Source organism: Eutrema salsugineum, unplaced genomic scaffold (assembly GCF_000478725.1).
Source record: "Eutrema salsugineum unplaced genomic scaffold, Eutsalg1_0 scaffold_10, whole genome shotgun sequence".
Taxonomy (NCBI): domain Eukaryota; kingdom Viridiplantae; phylum Streptophyta; class Magnoliopsida; order Brassicales; family Brassicaceae; genus Eutrema; species Eutrema salsugineum.
Genome location: NW_006256908.1, coordinates 4747143 through 4768680, shown reverse-complemented (window position 1 = coordinate 4768680; position 21538 = coordinate 4747143). Strand labels below are relative to the sequence as shown.

Below are 21538 nucleotides of genomic sequence, written 5' to 3'. Positions count from 1 at the left end.
ATACTAGGCGGCCCCCCAGCTGTGGGGAGGTCTGCTAACGTAGATGTAAAGGACAAAGAGAGGACAAATGCATAAAATCAAGGACACAAAAACACATGCACATATGCATACCTAATAGAGTAATGCACACATGCGCACATGCATACCTATATAGACTAATACAACTATACAATTATGTGTGGAGGTGTAGAGAGAGAGAGAGAGAGAGAGAGAGAGAGAGAGAGAAAGAGAGAGAGAGAGAGAGAGAGAGAGAGAGAGAGAGAGAGAGAGAGAGAGAGAGATAGAGAGATAGAAACATGTGAAAGTATTAATATGAGGTGGGGTTTTGAGTGTTGATGTCTTCATATTTTGGCAATGGAGTCACATGCTAAAGATTAAACTCAAGCCTCCTCTCTTTTAGGGTTGGCACCGTATGATGCATCCAAATGTAGTGCTATTTCATGTGACTCCATATGTTCCTTTTTCTTCCTTCACCCATTATTCACTTTCTTTTTTTTTTTTTTCCTCTCTCTAATTCCATTTTCTCTCGATTAACTTATAAGGCGATTATTGTTGGTGTTAGTTTAAGCTAATTAGCTTTTTTGTTACATTTGTAAGCTTCTGATCATTAGTTCTGATTAGCATTCTCTAATTAACTTCAAAAAATTTCTGAAGGTTAATTATACTAAAATATCTTGACATATTATTATATCATAACTTGGTTATTAATCAAAGTTTAGATTTGCAAACGTCATGTAAAATATGTAGGGACTAACGAAAAACTTGTGTAATTATTATTATGATTCTTTCATAGTTTCACGAATAATATGAGAAGATGGTAGTTTAACAAACATGTTTTTCATATTCTCCTTTTAGTTTATTACATGCCACGGTTCACGGGAGGTGAACCTAACTCAAACAATAAGAGTTACGCAATCACATCATATATACATCATATATATAGTAGAGCTACAGAATTATATATCATACTGAGCAAATCATAGAGAGAAATCATAGGGAATAATTGTAGAAAGTAGTCATAGGGATCTTGATAGATGATTTACCACAATATAATATGCCCCCTAAAGCTCAAGGCGGAGATGAAGTGAAACGAAAACACTGGCTTGAGATTGAATCTTTGACAAATTTGATAGAAAGAGAGAAGAACCATTGCACTTGAACCGGCCATGCGGTTGGACGGATTTAACGTGTTGAGAACACCTCAAAGAATATGTATGTGAAGGTTGAAGGAAGCATATAGCTTAGAAGTAGGTATTATCGAACTTAAGCAAATGTTCAACTTGGATCTTGGACGCCATTCATCATGTGGAAGCAAATAGCTTGATGAAGTCGTGAATGACTTGACCGCGTATCATCATTAAGATAGACAAAATATAGTGGAAAGATTTGTAAAGTTTTTTTAATAAAAAAATGTTTTAAACAAGAAGAAAATGATGAAGAAAAAGTTTAAAAATTGGAAGAAGCGTGGCCTAGGTTTTGAAGCTCGATAGCTTAAAAACTGAAAAAGGAAGAGTACAAAAGCTCTACAAAAATGAAGAAAAATAAAGAGCATGATTTGATTTGATCGGTGGATCAAAACTCTCACAAATAATTTGCTATCATATCATATTTGAATATAAGAATATTGTATTCTGTTATTTTATATGATGAGAATTACAAAGCTATATAGTATATACTGTACTGTACTCGTTCAAATCTATGAATTAAAGCGTTTGAATGTAACGATTGGATTTCAGAATATAAGACCATTCATGGTGAATCAAGGAAGTAAACCCTAACATTAAACACGATATTAAAGTGTAATACGAAGACAAGGGCAATAAGCAAAGGACTTCGAATCCAACTGATTTCGACAACCAAATTTACTAGCTCTAAACTCAAACACTTAACAATCCTTTATTTTTGAGAATCAAAATACTAAAACTAATTTACTCCACCAAAATCTTGTCCAATTTCTTTTTAATCTGTTTGATCTCAACGAACATCAAACTTTCTGTCTATTGCTCGATGATCCTTTGATTTTTCTTTTCTTAAAGATAAACCAAAGTCCTCCGTTATCTTTATTAACAAATTTGGACCGTTGTAATTCTAGGTACAACAATCAATAATGCGGTCCCAATCAAAACTTAGATAAGACACTAATGGCAAATTAAGACTGCTTATTTTCTTTTGCTTTTATGATTTATATAGGAAACATGATATAAAGGAAGCAAAGAAAGTTGGTATCGTTATTCTTACAAGCAAGGAAAAGTCGAAAAGTGGAGTCGTGGAGAGATAGGTCCCAAAACATAAGGAAAACCACTTCTCTCATTATTGAACAATAACTAAATACTTAGAAGTAAAAAAACAGAGAAACAGTGGATTAGTAAAAACGAGGTAAGTAATTATGATAAACTACATGCACATCACAAGCATGACAACAAGGGAACAATTAAGGACTTAAAAGGCTAGCGTGGCGCAATGCAAGATGAGCACCATCGCATCAGCTCCATCACCTTCTCCACCAGTGGCAGATCTAGAAACAAATTTAGTTGGAAGCATTATATAAACATGGAATAAAAAATTTATTTGGGGGCAACTCTTTATTTTTTCTACTAAATTTAAAATATTTTGATTAAATTTATCTAAATTATTTAAAAAAAATAAAAAATAGTATGAGACACCGGACCCGTTGAATGTTTACTACGTCCGCCCTGTTCTCCACTTCACAGCTTTGAGATCGCTAAAAAATGCAAGTTCTTCCTTTGTGGAAGCTTTAAATCCTCCCATCCTTCTTCTTCCTCCACTCTCTTGAAGTACTTCTCTACCATGCTATCCTTCATCTCCTCCAGTCGACATGGATTCCACTGTAATTCAGTATACGTCATATCAACAATATGACATAACCACAAATAATAAATGAAAATAAATTTTTGAACCTTTGGACTCCTATCTTTGTCTATCAATATGGCTCTGCATCCCTGCATGAAGTAAGGACACACGATGTTGTAATTATGTCTACAACATGGACAGTTTCGCGAGGAAGATATGGAATCGGGAAAGGTGATTAAATCTCCACTAAATCTTTGCTTATATCTCCCTTCATCGCATGACACACCATTCTATACTCACGGATAAGACACTGCCCCACCCCTTGGAATCGTCCTTCTCTTATCTAAAAATTTACCAACACAGTCAACTTCTCTTTCCATATATATCATCATTGCATGCTTTGTGATGTATCTGCAAAACTAACCGATCTAAGAGCGATTTTGAGGCTTGCTGGTGAAGCCTTCTTCAAAGCTCCAATGATAGTTGAGATCCAATCATTTGGTTCCTGAGTGGCCTCTCTCTCCTAACCAACACATATATATATATATGATGATAAAGTGCACTGTCAATGGTAACTCAGGATTGCAAATTAACAGCCCAAGTAGAGAAAGCCAGCCCATGCTTACGGTAATTTTTTAATACAAAAATGCGATTCTTAGATTTCAAAAAATCTCTCTAGTCTAGTGGTAAATTATTAAAATATATATGGCCTTCTATAAATCAGGGCTGGCTCTGCATGTTAACATGTATTAATGAGAAACTTACAAGTGCTGATACAATTTCTTCGACCGTTCTCTTCGAGAAGCACCTATCAATAACATCTATCCTACGTAAAGAAACAAACGGAATGATAAGAAACAACTGACACAAAATGTACTATTGAATATCTACTGAGAAATGGATCATGTAAAGAGTGATCAACGTTGTAAAACAGGTGATGTCATCATGATCAATATCAGAGAATTTATTTGTTAGCACATGACTTAAAAATTCTTGTAATGTTGGCATGACAAAAGATTTTCGGAATGCTCTGGTATAAGTAGAAAAGAGTAATAGAGATAAATTCAATATACACTTGCCTGTGGTAAGCACTATGCTGTTTCAGGTCAGGTTTCTGATTGTATGCATCAAGAATTGTTGAGACAAAGGTTGGATCACTTGAACTAATTCTAAAAAGATCTGCTTCTAATGCAGTCAACCTCTGCGACAAGTAATAATCTTACTAAGTAAAAAATTCCTGGCGAAGCAAATGGTGCTGTTAAAAAAAAAATTATGTGTAAAAATAAGTCAGCATGTGGTAGGAGATAAAGATACTAAAAAACAAAATTTAGACCGCAAGTTTGGTTATAGATACATATAACTATAAGTAATAACTGTCAATGCAAGAGATCAAGCCGGAGAAAATAAGCACCCTGAACAAGCATGTTCTAAAAATAAGCACCCTGAACAAGCATGATCTTAAAGACGTGTGACTATGGTGCAAGTAGCGACGGACCCACAACTGTTCTTGGATCATAATACAGTAAAATTTCTATTAAAATAATAATGTCGAAATCATAATATTTTATTAATTTATTGTGATATTAATTTATAATGAAATTTTTCTTTCCGCTTATTATTTTCTAAAATTTTTTTGAATAATATTATAATTTAAAATTTTAACAAATTTTAATGTAAATTATGATTAATAATCATAACAATCACAATAAAATAATTTTTAATACTATATTGGATTGTCTATATAAAAATATACATGTTCATAAGTTTAAAATTTATAAAAAAAAATCATGGATACTAGTTGTATTATTGATGATAAAATTGAAGATAACAATATAATACATTTAAAAACATTTACAGATAAGAAAATCAATTATCTCATCAAAAAGTGATCATAAATTTTGAATGTATATAGTAAAACACTAATAAAAGCTACTGATATAATAATTAGAGAGATAAGATCTAATGAGATTTTAACCTTAATTAAAAGCAAACACATTAGTTATATTTTAAAATATTATATTTACATATATTTGCACACATGCATAAAATTATTAATTTATGTTTTTGTTGGGGCCATATATTTACATATATGTTTCAAAAAATTATTATTCTATTATCTTATCAAATTTGATGAATTTTTATATTAACTCGATTTGGGACCAGTAAAATTTATTAATTTATAGTAATTATTAATTTATCGAATATTAATTTATAAAGATTCTATTATATTATTGTTTTTTAAGTTTTTTTTGGTCACTTGATTATGATTAGTATTTTTTATAAGACCATGAACATCGCTATTTCTATAGCATTTTTTAAAAATAAATATTATTATTTTAATCAGTGTAGCATGTAAAAGTGGAGGAGACGTCGTTTATATTAGAACGCATAAGAAACGTTTAAAACAGGTGGATGCACATAATTGACTCTTTAATTTGGAGGAAAAAATAATTTTTTTCTTTCCTCACTTTTTTCCCTGAAATATGTTTCATCATCATTTTCTCTATCTTAATATAAGAGACCCAAATGAGTTTCAGTTATGCTCTAAGTTTCTATTTTCTATTTAAAGAAATGGACGAGTATCAAAATTATGTAGTGGGGTCGCCATAATTGACCATCTATACTGTACTATTTATTCAATTTCCATGCAATCAAAAATATTTAATTGTGTTTATTTCTTAGAGCAGCTCCATTAATGTAACTCAGTTTGAATCTCTTTAGATTTTTTTAACAATTTTATTAAGGAGTGATGTGTGGAATCATTAAAATTCACTCCCATTAAAATAAAAAACTCGCTCTCTTTAAATTGAATGATCAATAGCCTTCCTCCACATCGCCACGAGATCGTCTCGTGCACCCTTTAGCCAAGGATCGATCTGTTCTTTTTTTGAATTTTCAATTTATTTTTAATCAATTTTGTTTAGGATACTGAACTAAAAAATGGGCAAGAGACACTGATGGAACTGGTCTTATCAACTACATTAATAACTAGACGTAATGGGGAATACGAAAGACATAACAAAAGCAAAGTAACGTTCATACCGTTGAAGGAACAAAATGAGTTGCAAGACCACAAGCAAGCATTTCGGCACCATCTAACCTAGCTCCTGTGAGGCCAACATACTCTCCTGAAAAAAGAAGACATGAAGGATGAGAGAGGCTCAAACTTCCTTTATTTTTATTTTTTTGAAAGAGGCTCAAAAAATTCTCTGAACATGCAAAACCAAATGACCTTTCGTTACGTACCAAAAAATCCAGGGAGCCTTGACAAGAAGTAGGATGCGCCTACATCTGGAAAGAGCCCCAGTTCTGTCTCAGGCATGGCAAAAACCTTTTAAAGAAAAATCAAAAGACATGAGCATATTTCAGAGCGCTCGATTTATTTCATTTATAGGCATCTTTAAGAAAAGAATATGTACCGAGTTCTCAGTTGCAACACGAAATCGACCATGGATAGAGAGACCAGCTCCCCCTCCCATGACAATTCCATTCAAAATCGAAACCTATGATTTCAAAACAGTATTAAAGTATTGTATTCTGTTTATTACATATAATATATAACTTTTATACGTATATTTTTTTAACTTTAAATAAAAACGGACCAGTTCCAAATATCCAAATCTTATAATCAAAATACTTGTATCCAAAAATCTGGATATCCTATTCTTTGGACAGATCATTTATGGATATTTTTCCCGGCCCGGCATACCTGAGGTTTGCTATTCGTGGCCAAAACATAGTTAAGCGTGTATTCATCCGTAAAGAAATCGGCACCGAGTCTCCATTTGCCTAGTCCACGAATATAAAGAGAGAGTGTGTAGAAGCTGAAAGTAAGCAAAAGAAAGAGAATTCAGATGGAAAGGTGATAATGATATACCTTGTTTGATGTCACGAACAACAGGTGGAACATCTCCACCAGCACAAAAAGCTCTTCCCTGGCCCTGTGTAAAAAATTCTTCACTGTTGTGCAAATTAACGGAAGAGATTATAAGGATAGTGATTACCTTTAGGATGACAAGTTTTACACTAGGGTCCTCCTCATATGCAAGGAACAGTTGCAGCAAACGAGAGATCTATAGAGAAGTTTGGTTCAAGAAAATTGATATGTAACGAGTGCAAGAAAAAAGAGAAGAAACAACAAGGGAAAGATTTAATACCATGTCGAAGCATAGAGCATTCAGCTGCTTTGGTCTGTTTAGTGTCAAGATTCTAACACTGGATTTCTCTTCCACCAAAACCTGTGATTATATTGATTCAGAGAGAGAAGGATTGTTCGTCGTTGATTTGCATGCTAGTAAAGAAGAGAGAAGTGACCTGAGTTTGAGAGGACATTGTCGTTTTCTTCTCTTTCTTCTGTCTTACCAGTCAGATTCGCCTTTAAGAGTCTTATTAGAGACATTTAGCGGTACATATATAGTGTCTTCTTTTTGTTGTTGTAAATTTTGCGTGATTTCACTATATAAACCAAATTCAACTATCAATTAACCCTTGCGAACAAGTTGAATTGTCTCACATTTTCATATTACTTATTCACAAGGGTTTTTATTCGTATTCTGAGTTTATTAAAAAAAATCGTAATGATTTTGCAAAACAATTCGTCTCTAGCAAAATAAATATTTGTTTTTATTTATTTTGGTGGATTTTACTTTTCATTTAACTGTTATCTGCGAATTCTTTTCTCGCAACATGCTATATATATTGTTATGTAGACAAGTAAATGGAAGTTAGTCGGCAAATGGAAGTAAGAGTTAGGTATTTCGGTTTAGGGTTGGTTAGGAAATCCATTTGAAAATTCAACATCCATGTTAAAAAATTAATACCATACCCGTCCCTTTATATTTGAATGGAGGGTAAAAATCGGTATTAGAGTATTCATTATCCATTTTGGCCATTTACTTAATTTATACCAAACTGCCATTTAGCTAATTTCAATCAATTTTGTATCATTTACCTAAATCATTTCTATTTCTTTTTATATTGATGCATAATGCCTCCACTCTCCGAAACGTACGTCACTAACTACGTACATATATTTGGTCTACTTTGCCTCTATATATGTGCATTATGTGGCATCTCTGTTCATTACTACTCACAATCACAGGCAAACAAAAAATGGATAAAAGATGGAGTCTTCAAGGTATGACTGCTCATGTAATTGGTGGAGCCAGCGGAATCGGGTTCGTTTTTCCTACTCTCTAGACTCTAGCTATATCATATTTTTTACCCATTTTTCTGCTGCTCTTCTTTTTAAAATATCGCTAATTTTTCTTTTTCCGTTGACTGTTTTAGGCATGCCATAGTAGAGGAGCTAGCCGGTTTTGAAGCATGAAATTCATGTATGCGACATCTCTGAAACAATGCTTAATCAAAGTTTAAGAGCATGGGAAAAGAAAGGGTTTCAAGTGAGTGGTTCAATCTGTGTTGTATCATCTCGCCCCGAGAGAGAAACGCTTATGCAGACCGTCTCCACGCTGTTAGATGGCAAGCTCAACATTCTTGTAAGTTAATCTTAATTTAAAGGAAAACTAATCATATTATATTGTCATAGAAAAGATAATAGTGACATATATAGTTCGAATTTTCATTTAGGTTACTATTTTTTTTTTGGCTCAACATAGGTGAACAACGTTGGAGGACTTCGTACAAAGCCAACAACAGAATATGTGGAAGACGATTTCTTGTTCCTTATTTCAACAAACTTGGAATCTGCTTATCATCTTAGCCAGCTTTCACATCCTCTCTTAAAGGCTTCAGGATATGGAAGCATCGTCTTCATGTCCTCTGTTGGAGGGTTGTTTCAATGAACTGTGGATCCATCTATGATTTAACCAAAGGTACATATATAGACAGACTAACCAATAGAGAGATTTTCATAGACTAACCAATAGTATTCTGGATTCATTTGATTAGGATGATTTCAATTACGTGTATTTTAAAATGATGATTTGGTAAAATTGAATTTTAATGTTTTGTTACGTTAGTAAGTTGCTTAGACTAACGCATATATTTTATTTATATATTTTAGATCTCATGATAATTCATATATGAGATCCCTAACATAGTAAACGCAAACGTACACTTTCTGTTTCAGAGATTACAATTCTCTCGACTATTACCTACCTCCTGGGGCTGATCTAGGTCAAGTGATATCTACAGTTTTCCTTGAAGGGCCTAATTATGAAAGATGGGCTAAGTTGCTGAGGAATGCTCTTAAAGCCAAAAACAAACTTTGTTTTATCGACGGTAATGTCAAACAGCCAAGTTCTGGTGCTGATGAAATCAAGCTATGGGGTATCATCAACTCCATGCTTGTTGCTTGGATTCTCAATACAATTGATTCTAAGTTACTTCCGTATATTTTGAGCTATGGCAAGGTTTGAAAGATCAGTTCTCAGTTGGTAATGAACCTCCTATTTACGAGTTGAAGGTGAGTCTTGCGACATCAAAGCAAGAATCGCATACTGTGCAAGAGTATTTTGGTTGTATGAAACGTCTTTGGGATGATCTGATTGATTATGAACTTATCCCTGCTTGTTGTTTCGGACAGAGTAATTGTGAGACTACTAAAACTCTCACGTCTCTCAGCGATCGTCAAAGGAAGTATCATTTTCTTATGGGTTTAGATGGCACACGATTAGGTACGACATGGTCTAATATCCTCTGCATGCAGCCGTCACCAAATCTGCAGAGTACGTTCAATATGATTATTCAAGAGGAAAATATTGGAACGATGGTATTGGATTTTCTGCAACCGGTGGATCAGCGCACATCGTTTCACAGCCTCGTAATCGTCCTGTTTTCTCTTATTGTGGACGGACTGGTCATGAAGAGAAAATATGCTATCAACTTCATGGGTTCCCAGATTCTGTTTGAGGACGTGATGTAGTGTCTTCTCCTCAATTTGGTCGTGGCCGTGGAGGCAGTTTTGGTCGAGCCAATGCTGCATATTGCTGCAAATCCACAAGCGTACAAATCACATTGAAGTCGATTGTCATGTCACACGAGAAACTCTTCAAGATGGTATTATTTCTACTGTCAAAATTCATATATCCGATCAACCAGCTGATGCTTTCACCAAAGCTCTTGGTGAAAGACTTCATCATCTTCTTCGCAAGCTGAGCATTCGTGATCTTCATGCTCCATCTTGAGGGAGAATATCGGGCTAATATTATGTAACTAGTATTGGGCTTTGTCAATATGATTAGGTTATTGTTGTAAGTATAAAAACCTTCTCTACTCAATGAAAACAATCAGTTGTTTCCGCTGAAACTTTGACATCAGCTGCATCATCTTCACCACTTCACAGCTTTGAGATCGTAAAAGAAGACAAGTTCTTCCTTTGTGGAAGCTTTAGATCCTTCCTCTTCCTCCACTTTCTTGAAGTACTGCTCTACCATGCTATCCTTCATCTCCTCCAGTCTCCATGGCTTCCACTGTAGTTTTATTATACGTTGTTATACCAACAATATGACATAATCACAAATATAATAAATGAAGATATTTTGTTTAAACCTTTGGGCTCCTATCCTTGTCTATCAATATGGCTCTGCACCCCTGCATAGAGTAAATACACACGATATTGTAATTTTGTCTAAAACAAGGACAATTTCTGGAGGAAGATATGCACAATATTGTGAAAGATGACAAAAAAACCTCCAAAAAATCTTTGCTTATATCTCCCTTCATCACATGACACACCATTCTATACTCACGGATCAGACACTGCCCCACACCTTGGAACCGTCCTTCTCTTATCTGAAATTTATACACAGTCAACATCTCTTTACATATCATCATTGTTGCATACTTTGTGATGCATCTGCAAAACTAACCGATCTAAGAGCGATTTTGAGGCTTGCTGGTGAAGCTTTCTTCAATGCTCCAATGGTAGTTGAGATCCAATCATTTGGCTCCTGAGTGGCCTCTCTCTCCTAACCAACACATATATATGATGGTAGAGTGCACTGTCAATGGTAACTCAGGATTGCAAATTAACAGCCCAAGCAGAGCATGCTTGCGGCCAATTTTCTTATACAAAAATGCGGTTCTTATATTTCAAAAAATATCTTTAGCCTAGTGATAAAAAATTAGAATAAAAGAAATATTTTTCAAGTGATCTTCAAACTTAATGAGGTAAAATGTCTCAGTTTGTTTCCTAGTTTGTGGCCTTCTAAAAATCAGGGATGGCTCTGCATGTTAACATGTATTAATGAGAAACTTACAAGTGCTGATAAAATTTCTTCGACCGTTTTCTTCGAGAAGCACCTATCAATAACATCTAACCTACGTAAAGAAACAAACAGAATGATAAGAAACAACTGACACAAAATTTACTATTGAATATCTACTGAGAAATGGATCATGTAAAGAGTGATTGAAAGCTGCAACCAATACAACGTTGTAAAACATGTGATGTTATCGTGATCAATATCAGATTATTTATTTGTTAGCACATGACTTAAAAATTCGTGTAATGTTGGCATGACAAAAGTTTTTCGGAATGCTCTGGACCTCTGGTATAACTGTATAAGTAGAAAAGAGTAAAGGAGATAAATTCAACATATACACTTGCCTGTGGTAAGCACTACGCTGTTTCAGGTCCGGTTTCTGAGTGTATGCATCAAGAATTGTTGAGGCAAAGATTGGATCACTTGATCTAACTTCGCAAAGATCTGCTTCTAATGCAGTCAACCTCTGCGACAAGTAATAATCTTACTAAGTAAAAATTATTGGCCAAGCAAATGGTGCTGTAAAAAAGAAATCTTAAGTGTAAAAATAATTCAGAATGTGGTAGGAGATAAAGATACTTAAAAACAAAATTTAGACCGCAAGTTTTTTTTTAAAAAAAATCCTTTATTCCTCTTTTCTGCTTCGCTTCTCATCGACACATATAAGTTATAAGAGCATGTACATTAGTGAATCCGGGTTTACCAGAATAAAATATTATTATTTTTGTGGTTTTTAGTTTTTGGAAGAATCTGTGTCAATTTCTAGGTTCCATTGGTGAACTTTATAATGGCGTTCATCAAAAATTAAAAAAAAAAAATTGATGCAACAATAAAAAAGTGTCTTGAACCACATGAAATTCGAATTTGCAACAAAGATTTAGAAACTTTAAAATTGATGCAACATACACGACAAGATTAGCTTTTTTTATTAATTTGATTGTGCTACTTATTTCAATGTGTGACAATTTTACAAGCAAGCCTTTGAAACCAAAACAAGAGTAGAAATTGCCTTTCTCAAAACTTAAGTTACTTGTCTCCATCTTTCTTTAGTCGAACTCGTGATGAAAAAATTCCGATCATACAATATAACTTAAGACGACAAAACCGTTGCAGCCAAGAAGCAAAACTTATCGGCTCTGAGGTTCAATGTTTCCACTACTGATGCCTATACTAAATCATAAAGTGTGAACATTGTTTATATACAGATAACAATAAAACAGGTCATGTATTTAAGATAAAAACAACAAGATCTGCAACTATTCTCTCATTTTGCATCATTTAAATTCTCTCATTCTCAACTTAAACAGAACCACCGGCATTGTTCATGAAATGGGAAATCCATAGCTGTTAGATCAAGAATCAATTCAAGTTAAATTACAGTGAAACAGAGTCATACATACCTCATCCCAAGTGCTTGAAGTCAGTGGATCAGATGTTGTAATGCTTTTCTTCTCGATGTTATCAGGTTCATCGCCCAATCGGATTACAGCCATTACCGAGAGCAACTTCAAAGACTGAAACAAGAAACCATACAAAAATGTTCAGACTTTCTCAAGTCTTATAAACAAAACGTGAAGAGGAATAACAAGGTCAAGCTCTTCTCGAAACTGGTTGTTTCCCTTCTTCTTCCTCTTTTATCTTCTTCTCCACTTCTGATCTGCTCTGGCGTTGCTCCTCCACAACCGTCGAGGCTTGCCACAACCATGACATTCTTGACTAAACCCACCAGTGGTCTCCACCACCTCCGTGACGTCTCGTTCTCACTCTTCTCCTTCTCCGTCATGAGACTAAAGAACACTCTCCTTTTCTCCTTCTCCTCCTTTTACTCCATGAAACACGATCAGTCTGTTTCTTCTCCTCACTTTTATTCTCTCCTTTCTCTCTCTCAGCCTCAGGAGATTTCTCTTAACATACGAACAAGGTTGCCTCCTTCGTATAGATTCTGGGAATTAGCATAAATGGTATCAACACAGAGAGAACACCTTCAAGCTCGGATCAATAACAAAATCGCAGATAACACAACTTTACAAGCTTCTTTAATTATTCCAAAACGTGAATCATCACTGTAAAACTAACAGCAAGCTAACAAAACAGATCAATTGGAAAATAAATAAGCTGACTTTCGGTTGCAATGCTGACACAGAGAAAAGTACTACAAGAAAACATCATGATTTCTGACGGTATTTCCGACGGTTTTTTTGCCGTCGGAAATTTCCTACGGAATCCCGACCAAAAACTTAAAATAACCGACGGTTCAGATGTCATCGGAAATCGGTTGGAATTTCCGACGAATTTCCGACCGATACTTAAATAGTTGGAGATTTGATTATTTTTCCGACGGAAGTAATAAAAATAATCAAAAATTTATTTATTTTTAAATTATTTCCGTCGGAAATCCGTTAGAAATTTAATCAAATTTCCGACAGATTTTCGACGGATCTTTAAATTGTCGATTTTGAAAACTCCGTCGGAAAGTCGTCGAAACTTTGATAATATTTCCGACGGAATTCCGACGGATATAATAAAAATAATTAAACTTGACAATTTGGAGTCAGAGATTGGCGAATTTGACGAGAGTTCAGAATATTCTTCCGATGAATTTGTAATACTATTTATATTATTATGAAAAATGTAATTTTATTATGTTTTCAAGATTTTAAAATACTAATGTATGCATTCTTTAGTCAAATATAATTTTGCACCATTTTACCAAAAAGAAAAAATAGAACTATATCATTATATATTGAGATTATATGTTTTTATAATTTTTAATAATAAATATGATCACTATTTTAACAATAATAATAATAATTCCCAAACCCTTAACATTAAACAATCATCCGTCGGAATTCCGTCGGAGATTTCCAACGGATTTCTGACCGGTAGATAGATATTCTATCGGATTTCCGTCGGAAATGATAAAAACACGTGCTTAAATCGATTTTTACATGTGTTTTTTAAAATGGTCGGAAATCCGTCAGGAATTTCCGACGGAAATGCGACGAATAAGGGTTCAGAAACATCGAAATTGAATTTTGTTTTGACAATTATGGTTGTTATGATGATATTAGCTATTATAATTGAGTTATATGTTATTTTATCTCAAAATTATATTATTTTCATCATTTAACCAAAAATATATATCAAACCCTAAAACATAACCTTAAGTTCTATATATCTTTAAGAAAGTTATATGTTGCTCATTAGTAGATTTCAAAATTCATCATAACTTTTGTTTTATGTTGATTTGTAAGGGAAATGTTGTTATATGAATCTAATCATCTATTGTAAAGACTAATCTCATTAATTTTTGCAATTTTTTATGCTCTAATCATTAATCCGTCAGATATCGGTCGGAAATTTCCAACCGATTTCCGACGGAATATATAAATGTTCCAAATTTGAACAAAAATTTGATGTATTTTATATGTTTGTCATTAGTAGATTTCAAAATTTTAATTTACAAAGTATAATGTATTACTATGATGATTTTTTTATTTTTTAAAAAATCATCATATTATCATAGTACATCGGAAATCGGTCGGAATTTACCAACCGATTTCTAATGGGCTTTGTGAATTTCCCAAATTTTCCTAAGTGTATAAAGAATTATAGATCCATATGAACATATTGATGTATTTTATATATATATATATGATGTTTATATGTTTGTTATTAGTAGATTTCAAAATCATAATTTACAAAAATTGATGTATAACTATGTTGATTTAAAAAAATTATCTTATTTCCATAGTCCGTCGGAAATCCGTCGGAAATTTCCGACAGATTTCTAAAGGACTTTTTAAATTTCCCAAATTTTTCTAAGTGTATAGAATTTAATTTACATGTATATACATGGCGAGAGTGAAGAAAAATAAGGTTTTTTTAATTGTCCGTCGGAAATCCGTCAGGAGTGCTGATGGATTTCCGACGGATTCCGAAAATTGCCCGCAAAATAAAACCGCGTAAACCGAACCGCGTAAAATTTCCCAAAATTTTTAATTATTTCCGACCGCATCCCGACGGAAGTCTTAATGATTCCCCACCGATTACGGACCACCCCTCTTTTTATTTACTACACACGATTCTTCTTCTCCCTTTCTATTCTTCTTCTTCCTTCTCCATTTTTCTTCTTGCTCTTCTGCTCGGCACTGCCAGAATTCATCCCAGATCTGGTACTTCTCGCCGCCGATCTGCTACTCAAGCTCTCAGGTATTGATTTGCATCTCCTCACCTTCTTTTCTTCTTTCTTATCTTCTCCTCAGCTTCTCTTTTTGGTTTTTATTTTTGCAAGCTGAAGTCCACCACCACCGCTGCCAGATCTGAAGCCACCGCCGCCGCCGTCGACCCGCCAAGCTTCCATAGCCGTAAATCTGCTTCATCAGCCTGAAAATTGTAAGTTTTTTTCATTGTTTGTTAGTTTGATTGATTGAATATCCAAAACAAAATTAGAGGATTGTTAAGATGAATTTTAGGATGAATTATAGGAATTGTTAGTTTTGTGAATTAGGTTGTTTTATGTTAGAATTTGTTAGAATTTAAGTAGAATTTATTCTGGATTTTGTTAGAATTTTAAGAAAAAATTAGTTTTGTTATTTGTTAGAAATTATGCTAGATTAGAATTCTTAAATTTATTTGTTAGGATTGTTATAAGCAAATTGTTAGATTTTAAAATTAGAATTGTAACATATTATCTAGTAAAATTATTAGATTTCTTAGATATATTGTATATATTGGATTTTGTTTAATTATTAGATTTATTTATAAAAATGGCTTTCGAATTTAATTTTAATTTAGCATTTTAAATATATATATAAATTTAAAAATTATTATAAATATTTTTTTTTATTAAAATACAGGAGTGGTCGGAAATCGGTCGGAAAATAAATAAAAATATTCCGTCGGAAATCCGTCGGAAATTATCGAATTCTATATCTCTCGATTTTCCGTCGGAAAACTAAATCCATCGGGAATCTGTCGGTAATTGACAAATTTGTAGAGTTGTCGGAAGTTCGTCGGAAATCGTGGAGCCGTCGGAAATACCACGTCCCTCGGAGTTTGGTCAGAAAAGTTAACCTCGTCAGAAATCCGTCGGAAAGTTTAGTCCGTCGGAAATCAGTCGGAAATTTCCGACCGATTTTCGACCATTTTTTTTTCCGACGAGATGATTCCGACCACCATATTTTGTCGGAAATTCGTCGGAAAGGCCATTTCCAGACGGATTTCCGACGGATATGGTCGTTGGAAATCACATGTTTTCTTGTAGTGAGGGCAATGAAAACTGCGGTTCCATAAGTTGATTTTCTCATCTGAATTAGCTGTAACAAGAACCCAAAGATACTAAACTCAACACCAGAATCTAATAGCATGAATTCTGGAGCGATAGTTGGAAGGAAACAAAATCAAAAGATACTAAACTCAATACCAGAAAACATCTTATAACAGTTCCTCGATCGATTTCATTCGTTTTCCCAAAAGTTATAACAGTTTAACAAATTACAAAGGAAGAACAATTTAACAAATTACAAAGGAAGAACGATTACTTTGATGATGGGAATAGATACTCGATGCTCGGATTACAACACCACCGGTAAATTTGACGGAATCTCCGATTGATTGAAAATCGTCGGGGAAGAGAAAGAGAGAAGAGAGTTGCGATGGGATGAAAATGAATTTTGTCCGAGAAAAAAAAAATTGTCGCTCAAAATTACACAGTTTTGCTCCAATCAGGTTCTTCCACGTGGTTAAGACGCGAGGTCTTCAGAGTCTTCACGATGAACCGGTTCATCCAATATAGCCTTTTTTTCTTTTATTTTTAATTGGTTTTGCCTATGAAACTGGTCCATGAACCTCAGGTAAACCCCTGATGGACATGATCTAACTGTCAATGCAAGACATAAAGCAGGAGATATCAAAGTCCGAAAATGATAATAATTAATTATAAAAATATAAATTAAAAATATTGGAAAATTTTAAATAGATTTTTTTATATATATAGATTAATTATTATTTAAAATAATAAAATATATTTTAATATTAAAAAAATTAAAAAAATTAAATATACTTTTGATTTATATCCTTATATATTTAAAATAAATCTGTGAGCTCTAGATTTATATATTTTTTACGGAGAATATTGAATTGAGCTTTCTATATTTGTAAAGTTTGTTTATGTAATATCTTCTAAGTAAAATTTTATTTTATATAATATTTTATAAATAAATATTTATTTATGTAATATTCTATAAAATTTTATAAATAAATATTTATTTATGTAAATCTCTACTCAAATAATAATATAGAGATGATACAAGTAACGACGGACACACTATTGTTTTTTTATCATCATATTATTGTTTTTTTTTGAATTTTTTTATTTAAAGAAATTGACGAGTATCGAAAATACGAAATTACTAGAAATTAATCCGCACATTATACGGGGTAAAATTTAATTTTTCTTAATAATGATACTAATTAATTATGAAAATACAAAGGAAAAATATTGCAAAAAATTGATTTTTATATAGAAATTGATTAATATTAAAAATAATAGAATATATTATAATATTTTAGTAAGTAAAGAAACTAAATACCCTTTTTATTTATATCTATATATATTCAAAACAAATATGTGATTTCTATATTTAACTATCTTTACAGAGAAATATTTAATTGAATTTTCTATATTTGTAAAGTTCATTTATGTTATATCTTATAAATAAACGTTTTTATTTATATAATATTTTATAAATAAATGTTAATTTATATAAAATATTATATAATATTTAAAAAATAAAGGTTCATTTATTTAAATGTCAACTCAAATAATAATTTAAAGATGTAGTGGGGTCGCCATAATTGACCAACTATACTATGTAGAGTATAACTTCTATAAATTAATACTCAATATATTAATAATTATCATAAAATAATAAATTTTGCTAGTCCCAAGTTGCGCCAATATAAAAATCTATCAAATTCAATAAGATAATAAGATAATATTTTTTTTTAAACTCTTATGTACATATATAGTCCCAACAAAAATATAAATTAATAATTATATAAATTTTTGTAAATATATATAAATATGATATACTAAAATATGACTAGAGTTCACTTAAAGTTAAAATTTTATTGGATCTCATCTCCCTAGTTATCATATCAGTAGCTCTTATTGTTGTTTACGATATGCATTCAAAATTTATGATAATTTTTGATGTGATAATTAATTTTCTTACTTGTAAATGTTTTAAAATGTATCATAGTGTTATTTTTAATTTTATCATCAATAATCTGAATAATCCCATGGTTTTTTTATAAATTTTAAACTTATAAACATGTATATTTTTATATTAACAATCCAATATACTATTAAAAACTATTTTATTGTAATAGTTATGATTGTTAATCATTATTAACATTAAGGGATTCATTTAAATTTTTAAATATAATATTATTCGAAAGAAATTTTTGTAAAATTATAAGTGAAAAACCAAATTTTGAATTATTAATTTATAAATAAATTAAAATCACGATAAATTAATAAAATATTATGGTCCTAATATTATTAATTTATAAAGTTTTTACAGTATATTTATTCAATTTCCATGCAATTAAAAATATTTAAATATTTAGCCGGTGTTGATTTCTTATCAACCACATTAATAACAAAAGCAAAGTAACGTTCATACCGTTGAAGGAACAAAATTAAATGAGTTGCAAGACCACAAGCAAGCATTTCAGCACCATCTAACCTAGCTCCTGTGAGGCCAACATACTCTCCTGAAAAAGAAGACATGAAGGATGAGAGAAGCTCAAACTTCTGTGGACATACAAAACCAAATGACTTCTCGTTACCAAAAAATCCAGGGAGCCTTGAGAAGAAGTAGGAGGCGGGCATCTGGAAAGAGCCCCAGTTCTGTCTCAGGCATGGCAAAAACCTTTGAAAGAAAACTCAAAAAAATATGAGCATATTTAACAGCGCATGTTATAATGTTTTTCATCCATGGACATGTTTAAGAAAAGAATACCGTTTTCTCAGTTGCCACACGAAATCGACCATGGATGGAGCAACCAGCTCCCCTTCCCATGACAATCCCATTCAATATCGAAACCTATTATTTCAAAACAGTATTTAAGTATTATTATGTTTACTATATATAATACATAACTTTTATACGTATATTTTTCTAGCTTTAAACAGGTGGGATCCCGATAATTTTCCAGCCCGGCATACCTGAGGCTTGCTATTGGTGGCCACAACATAGTCGAGCTTGTATCCATCCGTAAAGATATCGGCACCGAGTCTCCATTTGCCTAGTCCACGAATATAGAGAAAGAGTGTGTAGAAGTTGAAAGTAAGCAAAAGAAAGAGAATTAAGATGGAAAGGTGATAATGATCTACCTAGTTTAATGTCACGAACTACAGGTAGAACATCTCCACCCAGAGCCGTGCCTAGAGTTGTGGAGATCCTAAGCAATATATAGAAAAATTATTTTTGCTAAAATAATAACTATCGTTATTCCCAACTAAATATAAAACTACACTAACAATTAATGTAAGTTTTTGGCTAAAAAATAAAATAGTGCAAGTGTAATGTTTTGTTGTAAAAAAAAATATTAACGTATTAATGATTAAATGGTTGTGAGTATGATATGTGCGAAGAAAATCAATGGATTAATTACCTTATTTTTACAATATCTTCATTTTTAATAATAATATATATTTTTAAAAAGTTTTTTAAAATATTTATATTTATGTATTTGACCCTAATATTAATATAATCACAAAAAATTAAGCATAATTCTTTTTTTTTTTTAAAAAGCCCATAGGCCAAAGTTTCTAATTTGCTTACATAGGCACGGCTCTGTCTCCACCAGCACAAAAAGCTCTTCCCTGACCCTGTGGAAAAAGTTAATTCACTGTTGTGCAAATTAACTGAAGAAATTATAAGGATAGTGATTACCTTTAGGATGACAAGTTTTACACTAGGGTCCTCCTCATATGCAAGGAACAGTTGCAGCAAACGAGAGATCTATAGAGAAGTTTGGTTCAAGCAAATTAATATGTAACGAGTGCAAGAAAAGGGAGAAGAAACAACGAGGGAAAGATTAAATACCATGTCGAAGCATAGAGCATTCAGCTGCTTTGGCCTGTTTAGTGTCAAGATTCTAACACTGGATTTCTCTTCCACCAAAACCTGTGATTATATATTTATATTGATTCAGAAAGAGAATTGAAGGATTGTTCGTCGTCGATTTGCATGCTAGTAATTAAAGAAGAGAGAAGTGACCTGAGTTTGAGAGGACATCGTCGTTTTCTTCTTCTTCTCCTCTTCTCTTTTTTCTTACCGGTTAGCCCTTAAAGATTATGAGACTGAATGATTCTGATCACAGACATTAAGCGTATATATTTAGTGTTTTTTCTATAAAAAAAATTCTATGATTTTTTGCTATATAAACCAAATTCAAATATCAATCACCCTTGCGAAAGGATTTTTATTCGTTTATTCATAAATTTCGTCATGTTTTTGCAAAGTAATTCGTATCGCGCGAGCATTTATATTTAAACATGTTTATTGAACAAGTACTCTTGAGTTTTTCTTTAATGAAAAAATACTGTTGAACATTTATATAACAAGTACTGTTGAGTCTTTCTTTTTTCTTTTTTTCTTCTCCTAAAGGAGTGTTAGTCTTTTTCTATTACTGTGGTTGTAGATGCTGACTAGATACCAACTATATATATTGACATAGATTTCTTTTTTCTTTAGTGACATAGATTTAATGACGATATACATATATTTTCATACTCCCTCCGTTTCACAAAGAGTGTCATTCTGACATTTTTCACACAAATTAAGAAATAAGATAAAATGTCTCTTATACCCTTATTAATTTGTAGAAAATGACTCTTGGAATCATATTTATAATTAATTTTCTGAATTTATTGAGGTTAAAAATGGTATTTTATGTTAAAAATTACATTGGAATTCTAAAACGACATTCTTTTTAAAACAAAAAAAAAGTGTCATAACGACACTATTTGTGAAACGGAGGGAGTATGATTTTTTTCTGGTTTTTATTGATAGTGCTTGGGGTTAAGATTCACTTTTAGACTAAAAATATGATAGACGACTATAAGATATATTTAAACCATCTCCAACACACTTCTATTTTTGATTTTAAATTTTAGAGGAAAAACTTCTCCAACTTACCTCTATTTTCACCTCTAAAATAGTGTTTCTCTATTTTTTCCTCTATATTTGGAGAACCTCTATTTTTTACTCTTTTAGAGTTGAACTTTTTTATTTATAAAGTAGTCTCATAGGTTTTAACTGTTTTTATTTATGACTAAAACAAACAATATAAATGATATAAATTCAAATTTAACAACAAAACTTAACAAAGTTAATTTCAAATGTATTATATCTTAAAAAAAGTCAGTATTTGATAAAACATTATAGTCTTATTCATTTTGACATAAAAAAACTAGTGATTTA

At 32.1% G+C, this 21538-nt stretch overlaps 1 protein-coding gene and 1 pseudogene across 1 annotated transcript; both read right to left on the bottom strand.

The window, feature by feature from the left end:
• Positions 1-2705: 2705 nt before the first annotated feature.
• LOC18027859 (probable 3-hydroxyisobutyryl-CoA hydrolase 3) lies at positions 2706-7143 on the bottom strand. The gene is made up of 14 exons (XM_006409929.2): positions 7126-7143; positions 6969-7049; positions 6816-6884; positions 6689-6752; positions 6521-6600; positions 6231-6314; positions 6058-6142; positions 5854-5939; positions 3891-4012; positions 3577-3637; positions 3236-3334; positions 3055-3154; positions 2919-2962; positions 2706-2846 (listed from the first exon to the last, which is right to left on the bottom strand). Exons 1-14 carry the CDS (start codon positions 7141-7143, stop codon positions 2706-2708), a joined length of 1134 nt encoding a protein of 377 aa, XP_006409992.2.
• Positions 7144-10111: 2968 nt separating this feature from the next.
• LOC18027855 lies at positions 10112-20374 on the bottom strand (annotated as a pseudogene).
• Positions 20375-21538: the final 1164 nt, after the last annotated feature.